At 40.6% G+C, this 18,824-nt stretch overlaps 1 protein-coding gene across 2 annotated transcripts in view; it reads right to left on the bottom strand.

Annotated features, from left to right (window-relative positions):
* The window catches only part of REEP3 (receptor accessory protein 3), a 71,278-nt gene that overhangs the window by 17,619 nt on the left and 34,835 nt on the right, over nt 1–18,824 (bottom strand). For both annotated transcript variants that reach the window (XM_032776328.2, XM_032776329.2), the window contains 3 exons: nt 6,520–6,596; nt 5,836–5,956; nt 5,222–5,335 (listed from right to left, as the gene is read on the bottom strand). In XM_032776328.2, coding sequence (XP_032632219.1) covers nt 5,222–5,335; nt 5,836–5,956; nt 6,520–6,596 — 312 coding nt within the window. The remainder of the gene's footprint in view (nt 1–5,221; nt 5,336–5,835; nt 5,957–6,519; nt 6,597–18,824) is intronic.

Below are 18,824 nucleotides of genomic sequence, written 5' to 3'. Positions count from 1 at the left end.
ATCATACAATGGAAGCCAAAATGACAATCAAAAAAGTCACTTCTAATTACTAGAATTTAAGGGTCACAGAATGATGAAAGATATTTCATAGAAAAATATCTTTTAAATCATACATTCATCAGGATCAAGTCTTTTCTCAGTCTGCAGCTTGAGTTTCCACAGGAACATTAGTTTACTACATGATGAAATACCCTTAAATCCAATTCTCAACTTAACACACTTCACTCCTGTGACATTACTGGGAGTTTAACAAGTTATCAAGAATTATTTGCCAGCATGGTACTTCCCACTACACTGCCCAAAAAGCATAACACCCCTCCTCAGGTCTCAGGCCACATGATTTTGTAACAGTGGCCTGGCTAAGATCATCATTCCACTAATGTATTCAAAGGCAACAAGGAGCCTTTAACCAGATCCACGAACTGAGTTCCCTGAGCATCTGCTGTTTCACCTCTGACTCCTCCTGCTCCCTAGTTCTGGCTCTCTGGCGCTTGGCTCAGTGGAACACTGCAGGGAGAATATACTGTAATTAACCCCCCATTATGTGAAATGTTGGAGAGGAAGAGGCAGCTGCAAGCAAATCCTGGCAGGCCAGGGAAACAAAGCAAAGCAAAATTTCATCTGTGGCAAATTGATGTATTCCACAGTAAAAGTGCTGCAGTGTGAAAGCCAAGGTATCTTGGAAAAATGCCAAATTCTGCAATTTCAGAATCCATGGGCTCCTGATTGAGATGAATGAGGTAGTTCACATCTCTCACACCTACTGTTGCAGACTCTCTACAGACACAGGCAAATATTGCTGCATCAGTTTACCCTGCACATGTTTTCAAGGCTATCTCCACATAAAGATTAAAATTCTCTTTTAAATGAATAAAGATTTTTGAAGCACAATTCCACATGAAGGGGTTAACTGCACAACTGTGGAATCACTGAATACCTGGGACACCAAACATACTCACTAAATAAAAGATTAAAATACAAGCAATGTATTTAGGGTTCCCTCACTATAATGCACTGCTGCACATATTAAACACATGCTTGTGTTTTTGTTTTAATTAGTTTCTTAAGGTGTCACACAGTCATAACATTTTGTGATTCCAAATCCAGGAAGAGAGGCGCAGGCAGGGCTTTGGGTTCAATATCATTATCCATTCTCCACACACAAGTCTACATGTAATTTCAGAACAGTCTCTCAGATATCATAATATTTTTAAATACTGTAGTTGACATGCTTCGGCAAAAAGCATGTTGTCACTGCACAGACTAACTTGACAAAAACCTGACCAAGGGCATATCTTAGACTAAGAAAACTGACTGTGTTTTAATTTATGTTAGCTAGTGCAGGTTAATTAACAGTGTTTGAAACATCAGTTAGCACCTATTGTAAACAAACAGTGATGCTGAAACACTTATTAGCTGATGGTGGTTAACACTGTTGGTGCATGACTACGTATACCTTCATGTTGTTTACCTAAGATGGAAAAAAATAGCTGTGTGGTCTAAGCTCTTCCTTGGAGCAAAAGCAATTACCTTGTCAAAGGCCTTATTTTCAGGAAAAACATTTTCCCTGGGTGATACTTTTTCCACTGTACACCTATCCCATTAGGGTGAGATTAGTACTGAGAACAGGAGGAGGAGGAGGAGGAGGAGCCTGTGATGTGGCAGGCCTATGTTCCCCTTATCTATGGAAGGCTTTGGATGCTGGAGTTCTTCACCAAAAGCAGCCCTACTGAAAGGTTAAGTGACCAAACTGGCCATGAATGTCTATCAGCCAACCACTGCTTCAGCCAAAGAAGCCTTTCCAGTGTTATAAAGGCTACTATGGTTCTCAACATGGTCACAATGATGTATGTAAAGTCTGACAAAGATGAAACTGCAGAGACTGATCATGGCAGCCTCAATCAATTTTGACTGTTCAGCCCTCTCAAATGTATCTGAGTATTCCTCTAGCAGGATAAAATGTTTAGATAGCCATTTCAAAAGCTTAGCCAGATAATTCAGATCACCTCCCTGCGTGACCTCGGGCAAGTTCCTTATCTCTCTGTGCCTCAGTTCCCCATCTATAAAATGGGATATTAGTACTTTCCAACCTCACATGATACTGTGAGGGTGAATACGTGGAAGATTGTGAGGTGTTCAGATACTAGAGTGATGGAGCCATACGTACCGAAGATCTCTCTTCAAAAGTAGATTCTACTTTTGTTGATTTGCCCTGAGGAAAGCACCCCCCTTAACGGAAATTGTTATCCATGTGATTCTCCTGACTCCTTGAGAAAGGGTATTTTCATTTACCAGCCAAGTGCAACTATCCTGGCATCATCCTCTAGGGATCACCCTGGGTAGATGCTGGGAGGCAGATATACTAAATCCATCACAGGAAGTTCACCAAGGCAGAGAGACAGGCAGGCTCAAGGGCACCTGTAACACCCTAGGTATACCCATGGAAAACTACACAGTGTGGGTTGTCCCAGTTGTAAAAGAATTTCTGGAATTGCAAACCTCATTCTTCAGTGTCAGGTAAAGGTATTGTTCTCTTCACTTGTTGGAGGCAGGAAAAACCTACCTGGGCAAGCTAGCAAGCCCTTTATATACAAGGAATGAAGAAGTCACCAGAAAGAACATATGTGCAGTCTCCAAGTGCTAGCATGAAGGAATTACACCCAAGCTTTTGGAATGGCACAGCACAGTAAAGAGAGAATTTCTGATATTAACAATATAGTTTAAGAGTTGCAGGGAGTTTCTCTCTCTCTTTCTCTCTCTGCACACTCTTTACAATCACACTGATATCTTAATGTCTTTAGTACTATGACTGTCTTTTTTCCCCCAAGCAACTTAATTGCACTGGATTAATTGTACATATATTCATGAGGATGCATAACAAATTACAAACAGAATAAGTATCCATCCATTCACAGTTGAATGGCTTTGAAATCCAAACTTCATCGACACTGAGGCAGAAATTATTTGTTACCTCAGAAAGAAAGGAATAGCTAGGTCTCAATGTAACTTCAAATTCTGTATCTTTGAATATTCGTGGCCAGCCAGAAGTATATCATTGTGACATAATCATGGCCGGCTGGCTAGCCAGCCAGATATTGGAGGGAGGGAAATGGCCACAAAGCAATAGTGTAATATTGCAGGTGGTCATTTTATATTTTCTGAGTGCACAGTGTGGCAAATTAAAAAAATAGGAGTGTTCTGCTCAAACAGCAATACTAACCTTCTTTCAAAAAGAAGGAGTTCACATTAGTTAAAAATGGCTACTTTTGATATTCCCTCCCACTCCCCCAGTCCCACTATGATATTTAAGGCATAGTGCCACAGGAATATATTTTGTTTAAAATTGTTATGGCTTCAGGCATGTAGCATTAATAACTTTTTTCTCATGTATTAATCATCATTTAAACAACCAACCACCACCAATATGAAAACAGATGTCCAGAAAACATAAGCTCACCATGCACTTTTCTTTATAAGTGCAATGATCTTTTGAAGCATCGCTCAGGCAGAAAAAAAATCTCACTTTTAAAGAATTAAGGAGCCCTAGAAAATAAAAGTTTGGAAACTTTTTCCAACTCTTGTTTAAAAATAAATCTTTACACAAAACAATGTTTTTTTAATTATAACATTTTAAAAGGTAGACAGCTGTTTATACGAACTCTACAATACTGTGAATTACAGTAGTTACCAATTTCATTTATATTATAAGTTATATTTAGGTAGTAAGATGTATTAGATGTTGGGGCAACAATCGGCTAGTTTTTTGCTGAGCTGACTGGCATCACACCAGAGACTGCTGAATCAGTTTATCATATCTTAATGATACAGGTGAATATATAGGTTTATAGATATAAAATTTTACATTTCAGACCAAGGAAAATGTTTTATAATTAATATTCCAATGGAAACTATAAAACAAACATTCTGTGTAAGTGTCTGAACATCCTAAACAGTGCAATACGCACTAGTGTATGAAAATCAGAAAGTGAAACTGCTTACATTGTTGTCAAGAGAAATATCAAAATCAGGACACTCAGATGTCACTAATTAAAAAGAAAAAAAAAAAAAAAAAAACAGAAAAACCCCATCTTTAAAATGGTAATGTGAAAATATTCCTTTTATAGAAGTCTGTTAAATTTTCTTCATTGGATCCAAAAGCCCAATCGTCAACATGTTTCTCCCAAACAGTAATTTACAGGTCAACTGTGTTGCCATTTTAAAAAGTTAACATATATTTCTATATATTGCTTTTTAGTGGCTTATTTGAATTTAAAAAAAAAACAAAAACAAAAAACTTTTCAGTATCATTACTTTAAAGCATACTAGTTTCATTTGTTCTCACTGGAAATTAAGCCTGAAATTGTTTGCCAAATCCAAATGTATTAATTTCTAATGCTATTTCCTGCATTTTTACTAAAGGAAAAAAGGGGGGGGCAGTTTACTCTTTACTAAAGTCAGTTCAATCTTCAATCTTCTATGTTAATCAAAACACATTTTTCAAGCATACAAGCTGTTTCCAGACTTATTTCACTGATTATAAGTTGAGAGCTTTCTTGGTTGCCTTCATTAGTGGCTTTTCAATCAAATATTTTGGGAAATCTCCTTCATTAATTTCAGTTAAGTTGCATGTTATTAAACTGACACTGCGATTTATTCAGCTCTACGATTTCATATAAAAACACTACTCAAAGCAAGAATATGCAGATCAGACAACTATGATGCAAGCTTTCATGTAGTGCATTACTTTAAAAATTGGATCTGAAATCACAAACTAGGAATTAATCGCACAAAACAGCTTTTATCTGTGGTAGTAATATTTCATGCCTTATTTTGCAGATGTAGTTACCTCAACTTGATTGAAGGAAGACAGCAGAAAGAAGCCAGAAATCCTATAAACAGTGTGATTACCAGCAAGAAAATGCAACAAAGACAGAAAAAAGAATGTTGATCTTTCACTAATAGCTTGAACATAACATTGTAGTCTATATTTTGATTTACCACTCAACTGATATCCATTATCAAAAAATTTACATTCTATTCATTTTTAAACTAACAGACTGTAAAAATGCTCACAAAATTGCAATCCTTAAATTACATCCCCCTACTTTTAAACATGTTACTTTTAGAATGAATTCTTTGAGTTAAGATGGGTAAATACCCAATACCACTTTACTTTTTTATCCATATTTACCCTGAACAGTTTAGTATAAGTGAAATTTACCTTTGCAGCAGCAGTTACTGCAGCAGTAGCTGCCAAATTTAAACCCTGTCTCCCAAAATTCACCATAGTTTCATAACCTCTTTCTTTGGCTTGTACAATATACTCATCGATCTCCTAAAAAACAAAACAGAATACATATTTAAATCTGTACACAAAATCCCTGAAAGTTATGAAGTTGTATTACCCCATAGCATTATTTTATCATCAAAATGTTGATGGAAGACTTAAGTTGAACTATAAATATATTTTTACCTTCATTAAGTATTAGGCTGTGTCTATACTAAAAGACCTTACAGTAGGACAGCTGTACCAATGCAGCTGCACCACTGTAAGATCTCTCATGTAGCCGCTCTATGCAGAGAGAGCTTTCCTGTCAACATAATTAAATCACCCTTAATGGGAAGCAGTAGTTATGTTGGTGAGAGAAGTGCTGTGCACGCTACCACTATGCCGGTGAAACTTGTCATTCAGGGAGGTGTTTTTTCACCTAAGCGACAAGTTTCGCCGACCTAAGTGGTAGTGTAGACATGGCCTCAGTTAATGTATAAATCTTTTTTGTGCTTAAGATGTTAAATTCTTGTATTCAATGCCAAACTTTGAAAATAATTTCTTACCCGTTCCTTTGAAGAAAGAAGAGGATGGAGAAACTTCCTATACATTAAGCTTGCCCCTCTAGTATATGGAGAGAGCAACCAAATAACAAAAGCGATCTTCAACTCATAGTACAATGGAAACCTGCAGATAAAACGTTATGCAAGTACTATGAAACGAAGATAGATGTTAATTAACTACCAAAATCAAAGTTTTGGAAAAAAACTGGTTACAGATTTTTTACAACAAAATGTTACACTATTTTTTCACCCAAGGTTAACAACATCTATATTGATTAAAAATTAACTATTTAATAGATGAATATCTGTTTCATTGACTTATCTGGTTTTCATTTAATGTAATACCATCAAAAGTAGAAAGGGTAAGAGATGGTTAAAAATCTTTCCATGTTTTCTAGCATTATACTATTTTATTTAAGACACGAGATTTCTTTTGCATGAGTTTTACAACTCTCTTCTCTTCTCTTGTGCTTTACAGCATGGGTAGCATTTTTCTATCTCTTCTCTTTAAGGAATTAAAAGGCACTACAAATTTAGAAATGAGGGACACTATTCATTATGCAAGTTCCTTACAGTAGTTCTTGGAAACATCACCTATAAATATAACGTGGCAATTGTATTCTCTGCATTAAATCATCAGAAAAAAAATTATATCATCCCCATGTTCCATATTATGCAAAATCTTACCAAGAGATCATTAGGTCTGCTACTGTTTCAGTAACTGTATAAAGAGCAAACACAATCCAGTACATCATCCATCGAACCTGAGAATGAAGAGACGTTATCTTTAATAGAAACATTTTAATTTAAAATTTCCACTTCTATAATAAAAAACATTTAATTGCTGCTACAAAGTAAGAAATTGAGTAGTGTCTTTCCATAGCTCATATGGAGTGACCTTATATATATATATATATATATATATACACACACACATACACACACACACATATACACACACATATATATAGTGATAGACCCAGGCCAGTTGGGTACAGTAGAACAGCAGAAGGCAGATATACTGGCCACTGGATTAACAGTTTTCTGTTCCCTGACTGACCAGAGCAGGGCTGCTACAGGCTAATGAGAAACCTGACTCTAATTAACCTGCAAAGAGTCAGGTGAGGCCATTAAGCTAATGTGAACCACCTGACTAATTAAGACCCCACTGATACTATAAAAAGGGCTCACTCCAGTCAGGGGAGAGGAGTGCGTCTGAAGGGCTGGTTAATGAAGACACCCTCAAACCATCGGTAAGGGAGAAGCAGGAGAGCTGTGGGGAAAGTGGCCCAGGGGAATGTAGAAACTCTACCAGTGAAATGTTGGCTGCCAACAGCTGCTACAATTAGGGTCCCTGGGCCAGAACCCGGAGTAGAGGGAGGGTCCGGGTTCCCCCCAGCCCACTACTACAGGAACATCTCCTGGGAGGGGAAGTCAGGCCCCTGTCAGGACAGGCATCTAAACTGTTCTGAAATAAGCCCCCAGGGACAACAGAGACTGTGGGAGTTCTCTCACCAGACTCATTCCTGGCCTATGATGAAAAGGGCTCAGTAGACCGTAACCCTGGTCCTAGAGAGAGAAGGGCTATGTGGAAGGTCACAGTGAGCCACTGAGGTGAGCACAAACTGCCTAGAAGCGCAGGACCCACGGGGGCAGGGTCAGAGCTCTGCCACAATATATTACCAAATGACAAGAACAAGTAGGTTGATTTTTTTGTTTTGCTGTTGTTCTGAGAAGATGGTCTGGAGGCTGTCTAAAACTGCTGGGATCTTCAGCAGTGTGATCCCACCCAGCCTACCTTGACTGACAGGTCTGGTTCTGCTTCCAACTAGCTGCAAACAGGGAGAAAAAAACCATTGTGTAATTAAGCTGTGAAACTTCTCTACAAAATGGACATCAAGTGGAAAGTCCTATTGTGTCAGCTCTCCACCTCAAAAAACAAAACAAAACAGGGAATCAGACTTGAAAAACAACCAGTCATTTAGATGCCCTTTTCAAAAAGCAAATCTTTACTAATCGAGAAAGTCCCAAAAAGCCTTAACTAAAAAACTTCTCCCACTATGTGCAGCTAAAAATGATTAATGTTCATTTTCCATCATGGTTCTACAAAATAGCTTCTCTTCCACCTACAGCCTTGTGGAGAGGAACTCCCATTATGCTGGATAAGACAATATGAAATTAGGATTCTAACTGGTGAAGGACATGAGGCTCTAACCCAGGGGTAGCCAACCAACATCTCCGGAGCTGCATGTGGCTCTTCAAAAGATTAATATGCGGCTCCTTCCAGAAACCAACTCGGTGGGGGAGGGGAAGTGGGTGCTCAGCCCCTCTTCTCCCCCATCAGCACCTTTTCCCCCCTCCTGCTCACCATGGTTAGCTCTTTCGCAGCATTGAGGCGGCTCTGGGAGGGAGTGGGAGGAGCAAGGACATGGTGCCTAGCCCCCTTCCCTTCCTCAGTGCTTCCCATCATGATCAGCTGTTTTGCAGCATTGGTGGCAAACTCGGGGGGGGGGGCAAAGGGGGGCTGGGGGCTGTGTCCTCACTCCCCTCCCCCTGGGGTCACCTCAATGTCATGAAACAGCTGATCACAGCTGATGGGAGGGAGGAGCAAGGACCCAGTACGCAGCCTCCCTGCTCCAGCACCGCCTCCTCAGTCCCCTTGCCTGCTGCCCACCCCAATCAGCTGTTCTGTGCTGGCAGGAGGCTCTGGGAGGGAGAGGAGCGAGGACACGGCTCACTTAGGAAGGGGGCAGAATGGGGTGGCAATTTAACAATGGAAGCCAAGTGCAAACCAAAAAGAAAATACACAGATGAAAATGGAGGCTTCCAAAGAGTGGGAAAATAAGTACATTTTCATTGGAAGTACCATAATGGTAAGGCCATTTGTCTTTTTTAAAAACAGGACATCTGGTCATCCTACCATGAGGTGCCTTACTGCCTGCCAATTATTCCACATCTGACCTACTGTCTCTCTCATCACTCCACAGCTATCTGCTGGGTTAACGAGGCAGAGGTGGCAGTGAGACATGGCAAACTGCAACATAAACTACAGACAATAATCTAGACAGTAGAACATGGTGACCCAGAGCAGCCGCTGGGAGTTACAGACCAATAATCCGTGCATGAAGACTTGCAACAGCTGAGAACCTGCTCTATTCCCCCATCTTTTATGTCTCAGGAAATCCTTATCCTCTATTTCACCTTGCATGAGAAGGGTATATAGCTACAGCTTTTCTAGGGCAGCTGCAGATGTAAGTGTAGTTTTACAATACTCTATACACTTTTGCCCATGTCTACCCTCTGTTCTTTAGTTTAGGTATATTTTACTATCTGATTTACAAAAAAGTGGGGGGGGGGGGGCTTGGGAAGAGGAGTGAGCGATAGGGGGGGGGGGGGGGGAGGAGAGAGAAAGAGATAGGGGAGTGCTGCTTCTCCAAAGCCAGTTCTTTTCCATCTTGCCTGCTCTTTGCCTGCTGAGGGAACAGAGACTGAGGTAGTCCTTTCTGGACTGAGTTGTACAAGGGAACTCAACTCTGCTAGCAGGACTGGCTGAGTTCACCCAAAAGATACCCAAAAAGGTGGTGAAGCAGAAAACAGACCAACCATTTCTTTTGCCTCTAATTTTTCTCAGCTTCTCTCTCTGCAGCCTACAGGGTACCCATCACAGTACACATTTCAGAAGGGGAGCTGGGGAGACAATATCCCCAAAAGTCATACACCTCTGGAAATCAAACATTATAGAACCAAATTATTAGTGCAAAATTTGAAATAAATTTAGATCTTTCCTCCAAAAAATCTCTACCTGCAGGAAGGTCTGTTTGAGCTCATAGCTACTGCAGAGGCAGAAAAAAAAATAAAAAGAAGAACTTTAGAGGCAGGGCATTCCCCTGCTACCAGTGAGTGACAGATCTGGTTCTGTTCCCAAACTACAAACTGACTGAAATAACTATTATAATGTATTTGTGAACCTTGGCATGAAGCAAAATTAAAAGCTGGAAAACCACTACAGCTATAGGAAGAAAAAAGTATGGTTTCACAAATTAAAAGAGCAGAAATGAAGTTATGCTGGAGACAATCAGCCTTGACAATTGTCGTATTTCACTGTAAAAGACCTGGCAATTTAAAATTTGGTTAAGTTTAAATGCTAATAATAAACTTAATATTTGAATAATCAAATTAACAAATCAAAGTAGTAACTCATGAAAATGCATTGCTTACTAACATTCTGGATTCTGCAAAACAAATATTTAATATCAGGAATTCACTTAAACACATGTTGTGCAGGCCTGAGTTAACACGTGGCCCCTGTGGGCTCACAGTGTGGCCCACGGGCAAGTTGCAGGGTGGGGCTGCTGGGTTCGCCCACTGCTGGGGGGGGAAGGCGCTTGCCTCACAGCCCCATGCGTGCTGCACTCCAACTGCCCTAATGGCCAGAACTGCACATCTCCATCTCCCACTCCCCCCGCCTGACGTACAGTGGCTACGTCACTTCTGGGGCCCACTGAGACAGGAAGCACTGGGCACAAGGCAGAGCCAGTAAGTGCCGACAGAGGGGAGGGGCGCCTGGCCTGGGCTTCACACTGCCCCTCTTTCCCGTCCCCTTAGTTCACAGCCCCAGAAAATCCCTTCAAACTGTCCCCCTTTTCCCCTCCCCTTATTTCAAGGGAGGGGGAGATGAGCTGAGTGGGCGGGCAGTGGCGGTGAGGCTTTATACTTTGGTGGGGGGGTTCTGCAGGGCTGGGCAGTGCTGGGGCAAGGGATGTGTTTTAGGGGGGAGATGGGGGCGGGGCAGTGCTGAGGCGGGGTTCGACAGGGTTGGGTGGGGTTCGGCCCTCAGCTGTTTTTCTTTGGAGTAATATGGCCCTCGTTGCTTTGAGTTGTGTAGGTCTGTTTTAACTGTTACAAACAAATTTGATCTCTATGTGGAAAAAAAGAGCAAATAGACGGTAGTAGCTGTACTTGTGTATTGGGTATGACAGAAACAGGAAAAGCTGCTTGTAGAACAGAGTTTGGTATATATCAGCCTTCATTTTCAATGTATTTAAATATAAATTTTGTTTATGGATGAATGCCTAAATTTAAGTGGACTTGTTTTAAAACAAGGTGCATTGTCCTCAGGACAGGAAGAAACATCAAAGATGTTTTTACCATCTTCTGAGGATATGAAAATTTTGCAGCTATTGACTTCAAAAATGGCATCTAAATTGGAGAAGAAAACTGTTTTCAGTAGGAATATCAGATCTGCTAGTAGTGAATATTTATATTTAGATGCCTCTCAAAGGCCCATATTGGAACTAGGATCCCACTGGGCTATGCACTGTCCAAACAGAGACAATCCCTGCCCTACCCTATATGGTTTACAGTCTATATAAACACTCCCAAATCACTTCAAGAATTGCAATATTGGTTGAGCCCAATGGCTCTGCAGTCCAGGATACTGTTTCCAACAGAATCACTGCTTTAGTCCCTGGACTGAGCTTTAGACAGCTGTCTGTCATCCATGCCTTACTTCCAGACACTGGCTAAGACATACCACCACATTCTCATATGACCAAGACAAAGTTGGGGGATTATCCACTTAGAACACAACGTACCATGTCTACTTATTAACCCTCCCAATGGCCTCTTATATTTGAACTGGAGGGATGGTAATAGGACCCTATAATCCAAAGCTCCTATTAAAAGAGAATTACCCACTGCTATGTCAGATAAAAGAACAAAGCCATTAAATAGCTACCCTATCCACTCTCATCAAGGTCTGCAGGTGAGTCAACAGGACCTTATGATTAAAGGCACTGAAGGTATCCAATAATTCCAACAGCAGCTGAGACACACTGGCAATGGGTGAAGATAAAGGAGATTGGTCAATGCAGTCTGTGACAAAACCATGTCTATACCAAGACTGACAGAGACAAAATTTCAATACTTTAAATGACTGCTTCTTGGAGCAGCTGGTACGGGAACCTAAAAGGGAAGAGGCAACTCTCGATTTAGTCCTGAGTGGAGCGCAGGATCTGGTCCAAGAGGTAACTATAACACGACTGCTTGGAAATAGTGACCATAACATTTAACATCCTTGTGGTGGGAAGAAGACCTCAACAGCCCAACACCGTGGCATTTAATTTCAGAAGGGCAAACTATGCAAAAATGAGGTTAGTTAAACAGAAATTAAAAGATACAGTGACTAGAGTGAAATCCCTGCAAGCTGCATGGATGCTTTTCAAAATAGAGAACCAACTTAAAGGTTTACCCCAAATTAAGAAACACAGTAAAGGAACTAAAAAAAGAGCCACCGTGGCTTAACAACCATGTAAAAGAAGAAGTGAAAGATAAAAAGGCATCTTTTAAAAAGTGGAAGTCAAATCCTAGTGAGGTAAATAGAAAGGAACATAAACACTGCCTAATTAAGTGTAAAAATGTAATGGGAAAAGCCAAAGAGCAGTCTGAAGAATGGCTAGCCAAAAACTCAAAAGGTAATAAAAATGTTTTTAGTACATCAGAAGCAGGAAGCCTGCTAAACAACCAGTGGAGCCCTTGGACGGTCGAGATACAAAAAGAGCGCATAAAGACGATAAAGTCATTGCGGAGAAACTAAACGAATTCTTTGCTTCAGTCTCCATGGCTGAGGATATTAGGGAGATTCCCAAACCTGAGCGGGCTTTTGTAGGTGACACTTCAATCTGTGACAATTCTTCTGATTTGTCACTAGAAGAGATTTTGGAATTAATTGATAAACTTAACAGCCACAAGTCACTGGGACCAGATGGCATTCACCCAATTTGAAATTGCGGAACTATTAACTAGGGTTTGTTAACTATCCTTTACATCAGCTTTTGTACCAATGACGGGAAGATAGCTAATGTAACGATAATATTTAAAAAGGGTTCTAGAGGTTATCCCAGCAATTACAGTAAGACTAACATCAGGACCGGGCAATTTAGTTGAAACAATAGTCAAGTGCGGCGGGGCGCCTGCCCCACCCCTATGTGAGAGGGGGCTAGAGTAGGCCAGAGAGGCTGTGCAGGCCAGCAGCCAATCAGGAAAGGGCTTACTGAGAGCCAAATCAGGGCCAAAATTACAGCCAGCCAATGAAGGCTAAGATGGGCCATATATAAAGGCTGCCCAGAAGGTCAGCAGGCAGTCTGTCCCAGACCTTCATGGGGGAAGGTCTGTCTCCACAGCAGGAGACCAACATCAGTGCTGGGCAGGCTCAGGGGAAGCAGAAGGGAACTCCAGCCCGCTACCTGCCAGGCTGCAGGCCCTGAGGGAAGGGCCTAGCCAGTGCAAACGGGCTGAAGGGGAAGTGACTCAGGGATGGATGGACAAGGGGACAGAAGGAGGGCAGGGAGGCTGCCACTAGAGGGTCCCTGGGTTGGGACCCAGAGTAGTGGTTGGGTCCCTACCCCCCTTTTACTGCACCTGGCCGTGCAGCAGGGGGCTGAAACAAACTGCAACCAGCCTTTGTGACAAGGGGCTAGACTTTGAAGGTTGTGGTTGGCCACTGAGGCCAGTGCAAGTATTATTGCTAATGCTGCCACTCCCTCCCCCACCCTGAAGGGGGTGAGGATGAATTAGAGGGCGCTGCTGGAGGGCAGTGTCCTGAAGAGGACACCACAGAGCAGAGAGCAACATGGATCCAGACACCAGTGAGGAGCAGATGATGGACGGGACACCACCAGCAGAGAGTGCTCCCCATGAACTGAGCTAATTCCCAGACTGACCAGTGGGAGGCGCCACGGTTGAGAGTCCCAACCCCCTCACAAAGAATAAAATTGTCAGACACCTAGAAGAACATAAATTGTTGGGCAAAAGTCAACATGGTTTTTATAAAGGGAAGTCATGTCTTACTAATCTATTAGAGTTCTTTGAAGGGGTCAACATACATGTGGGCACCGGGGATCCAGTGGACATAGAGTACTTAGATTCCCAGAAAGCCTTTGACAAGGTCCCTCACCAAAGGCTCATATGTAAATTAAGTTGTCATGGGATAAGAGGGAAGGTCCTTTCATGGACTGAGAACTGGTTAAGACAGGGGTCAAAGGGTAGGAATAAATGGTAAATTTTCAGAATGGAGAGGGGTAACTAGTGGTGTCCCCCAAGGTCAGTCCTACGACCAATCCTATTCAACTTACTCAAATGATCTGGAGAATGCGGTAAAAAGTGAGATAGCAAAGTTTGCAGATGATACTAAACTGCTCAAGATAGTTAAGACCAAAGCAGATTGTGCAGAACTTCAAAACGATCTCACAAAACTAAGTGATTGGGCAACAAAATGGCAAATGAAATTTAAAATGGATAAATGTAAAGTAATGCACAATAGAAAAAATAACCCCAACAATACATACAATATGATGGGGGCTAATTTAGCTACAACGAGTCAGGAAAGAGATCTTGGAGTCACCGTGGATAGTTCTCCGAAGACGTCCACGCAGTGTGCAGCGGTGGTCAAAAAAGCAAACAGAATGTTAGGAATCATTAAAAAGGGGATAGAAAATAAGACTGAGTATCTTATTGTCCTTATATAAATCCATGGTACGCCCACATCTTGAATACTGCATACAGAGGTGGTCTCATCTCAAAGATATACTGGCATTAGAAGAAGTTCAGAGAAGGGCAACTAAAACTATTAGGTGTTTGGAACAGGTCCCATATGAGGAGAGATTAAAGAGGCTAGGACTTTTCAGCTTGGAAAAGAGGAGACTAAGAGGGGATATGACAGAGGTATATAAAATCACGAATGGTATTGAGGAAGTAAGTAAGAACTAGGGACCACCAAATGAAATTAATGGGCAGCAGGTTTAAAACAAAAGGATGTTCTTCTTCACACAGCGCACAGTCAACTTGTGGAACTCCTTATCTGAGGAGGTTGTGAATGCTAGGACTATAACAGCATTTAAAAGAGAACTGGATAAATTCATGGAGGTTAAGTCCGTTAATGGATATTTGCCAGGATGGGTAAGGAAGGGTGTCCCTAGCCTGTTTGTCAGACGGCAGAGATGGATGGCAGGTGAGAGATCACTTGGTCATGGCCTGTTGGGTTCATGCCCTCTGTGGCATCTGGCATTGGTCACTACCCAGGATATTGGGATAGATCGACCTTTGCTCTGACTCAGTATGGCCATTCTTATGTTAATGACCAAAAGAGACCTGAGGCATCCAGATAAAGATTTCTCACAACAACCTTCCTCAGAAAATGTAAGGTGTGATATGTTACTGAACAAAGGCCACACCACTGCTTCCTTCAAGGCAATAGTCTCTAACTTTAAGGAAGACATTCATGATCGGCATCAACAATAGATGAAGAACTTTACCAGCCAAGCAGACAAAGGTTTAAGGCATAGTTTGTAAAACAAATCTCTCTCAACATTTCAAATCTCTCAGTGGTGGAGAATTCAACTGAAAGACTTGATATACCTTCCTCCTCCTGCACACCACAACCTGGACTCTTGCACTTGCCTAGGTAAATTATGGCAGCTTAGAGACAGCAGAATCCAGAACTCCCCACAATATTAATACCTCCTGTTAATTCAACAGGTTTATCTTTGTAAACGGGCAAGCAAGAACAGATCCAACAAGGACAGTGCTAGTCCAAAATGATTAATATCTGCTTGAAGAACCACTGTTTTCTTGAAGTAATTGAATAAAGAGATCTACATTCTGTAAAACAGAATGACTTCAATGAACTATGATATAAATGGCAGGGATCAAAAAAAAGTTAAGGTCAGAGTGACTGGCATAGATATGACACTTCAGAACTGTGTCTCCATGTGCTAGTCAGCATCATAGTGACTCTGATGTCCCATTCTCAAATTTGCAACCAAAATATATTCCTTCACTATTGAACTCCATAGTGCTCATGTCAGGTTTAGACAGGGTGAACAGATGTCTCTATTTTATAAGGAAAGTCCTGATTTGGGGGTCACTTATATAAGCACCTATTATCCCCCATGCCCAGTCCTGATTTTTTATGCATGCTATCTGGTCACCCAAAATTTACACTTCACTGACCATTTCATTAAAAATCACATCTTTAAATTCTATGAATTGTGTTGTTTTTTTTTAAACCCAAATTTATTCCCAGTAAGTAAAGGAAAGACAAGGGATTCAGTTATGTGTTGGAAGTCAGTTACATAACTTCCAGACATAGGAATTCTCTCCTCTGCAATAAGGCCTCATTTTCAGTACAGAACGTGGTTTATCAGTGCCACTTTACAAGTCACTCTTAAAACTGTACATATAGCTATACTTGATTACTGCAGTGTAAAGCCAAAGACCCTAATTCAGGGGTTCTCAAACTGGGGATTGGGACTCCTCAGGGGGTCGTGAGATTATTACATGGGGGTGGGGGTCACAAGCTGACAGCCTTCACCCCAAACTCTGCTTTGCCTCCAGCATTTATAATGGTGTTAAATATATAAACAAGTGTTTTTAAAAATTTATAAAAGGGGATGGAGTCGCACTCAGAGGCTTGCTGTGTGAAAGGGGTCACCAGTACAACAGTTTGAAAATCACTGCCCTAATTTGTGGAAGACCTATTCTGCAAGTTGTCAGTAAAAGTAATACTTAAAACATCTATAGCACTGTTTGCCACAAGTAAAAGAGTGGTCTGCTCTTAAGTTAGGCAGATGAAAGAAAACAACAACAACTCGTTAAAGTAAAGTAAACAAGATTTTTATTACCAAGATTATGTAGCTATAGCTGTGAGTAAGGTTAAGCACATACGTGTTTGTAGCTTGAGGGGCTAAAGTTTTTAAAAATTTCAGGAGGAATAAAGTTTGTTACTTCTAAACAAAACTGCTTCAGTGTTAAAACATTTAGACTTAATACATTAGAGCTATTTTCAACATTTTATACACAAGCACACACACCTCCTCTGAAATGTTTAGAAATAGAAGTGTCCAGTTAAGGTCCTAAACGGATGTTGAGGTGCTCAAATATGGGATTTTTCCTACATAACGTAACATGACTGATTTAGGTGTCAGGAAAAAGAGTCTATGTAAATCTGAAGTGATAATTTAGTAAATGTCATGCTTCAAATGCATATCTGCAATGAAAGAAACAAGTCTAAGGCCTCATTAACATCCTTACTGTAGAAACACAACAAACTGCAATTGCTAAGCAAATATCTCATGCTATATTTGCAACTACCACCACCTTAATATTGTACTTCCACAAGTTAGGAAAGCCAGATTTATACTTCATCAGGGTTTGTAGTTTCAAGTCATTGTAACTTATGCTCCTAAGTCATTCTGGAGCTTAAGTTTCAGTATTATTGTGAATACTTCAGCTTGTATGTAAACAAAAAATGCATATACCACATTTCTACTTTAAGGCTGTAAAGGTTTTAATGAAATAGAAGAAGCAAAAGAGTTCTCAAATTAGCTTCGACCTTTTTACATGATTTAAACTTTTATTTTAAATGAAGCAACTTAAATTATATTGATATAAACTGCTCCACGCTGCTACTAAGCAATATCAGTTCATAATAGTTGATTTAGATCCACAAATAAACGGGAAGTAGTGTAGATATGATCTTACTCTAATGATACAGATATTTACTCAATAGCAGTGTTTTCATTAAACATTTTATGCACTGAACATTAAATAAAGAAATGCTAACTGGACTTTGCCATAAAAACACTAAAATAAAACAGATTTCAATATTATGTGGCATTACTTAGCTATTATTTCAATTGCCCTGGTTCAACTACATGATAAATCTAAAAAGCTATGATACCTGTTTTAATATGCAAAGCCTAAAAAACCAAAATACTTTATTAAAGCTGTACTGATTCACAAAGTGATTTATTAAGTATTCACAAATCTCATCAATCTGAAAGGATCTTCATTAGTAATTTAGATCTAGATATGTAATCACCATTCATCTAAGTGACCTGCACATGGTACAGCAAAGCTAGGCACACTTCAGTAACTGCTGGAAGAATGTATTTATTCAAAATCCTTTGAGATTTTACAACCATCCATTTTCTCTTTGAATGCTACTGAGTAAATCCAAATGCAGCTATATATTTGAAACCTAATTATCAGAAAAACAGCAATATACACAGATACTATACTTTACAATTGGTTCTCTCTCCATATTAACATAGGACAATTAGTTTAAGCAAAGACAGCAACACTAATTAAATAATGGCTTAGTTAGAATAGCAAAATAAATCTTGCAATTGCTCTCTTGACTTCAGTCAGTCAATCAGGCAAGCTCAAAAATCAAACCCAAGCATGCAAAGGAAAAGTCAGCAGTTTTTTCTTTTTTTTTAAATAATTTAGAATACAGAAGAGTCATAGAATCATAGACTATTAGGATTGGAAGGGACCTCAGGAGGTCATTTAGTCAAGCCCCCTGCTCAAAGCAGGACCAATCCCTGGACAGATCTTTGCCCCAGCTCCCTCGGTGGCCCCCTCAAGGATTGAACTCACAACCCTGGGTTTAGCAGGCCAATGCTCAAACCTCTAAGCTATGCCACCCCCTTGAAGACCTGCTCCCCTCCTGATTACAACTGCATATCATCTCTCTGGTAATTACAAAAATTACTGTATATATTTGTTCATAAACTGACACAAAGAGCGGGGGTCAGCTTAAAAACTGGTCTACACCAAAATTTGATGATTTTAAACTTTATGGAATCATTGAATTCAATATCTAACACATTGTCGTTTTGTTTACCTGGACATCTGCAGGCATGGGGCCCGTCAGGTCCCTGTGGCCACTTCCTGCAGCTTCCATTGGCTGGGAACAGTGAACTGTGTCCACAGAGAGCAGAGGGGCTCCATGCCTGCAGATGCTCCAGGTTTAAAAAAAAAAAAAAAGTTTGACCCGCCAGTGGCTTACCCTGATAAGCCAGGACCCCCTGAAATATAGGGTCAGCTAATGAAAGGATCATACAGTTTTTGGGTATTTTCACCTATCCAGCTTGGGTGGAGGCCGGGGGTGTGTGTATGTGGCTTATAAACAAACAGGCTAATGAACAAGT

This window comes from Chelonoidis abingdonii, chromosome 15, assembly GCF_003597395.2.
Source record: "Chelonoidis abingdonii isolate Lonesome George chromosome 15, CheloAbing_2.0, whole genome shotgun sequence".
In the NCBI taxonomy this organism is placed as follows: domain Eukaryota; kingdom Metazoa; phylum Chordata; order Testudines; family Testudinidae; genus Chelonoidis; species Chelonoidis abingdonii.
The sequence above is the reverse complement of the archived record's forward strand: the minus strand, read 5'-3'. Positions and strand labels throughout refer to the sequence as shown.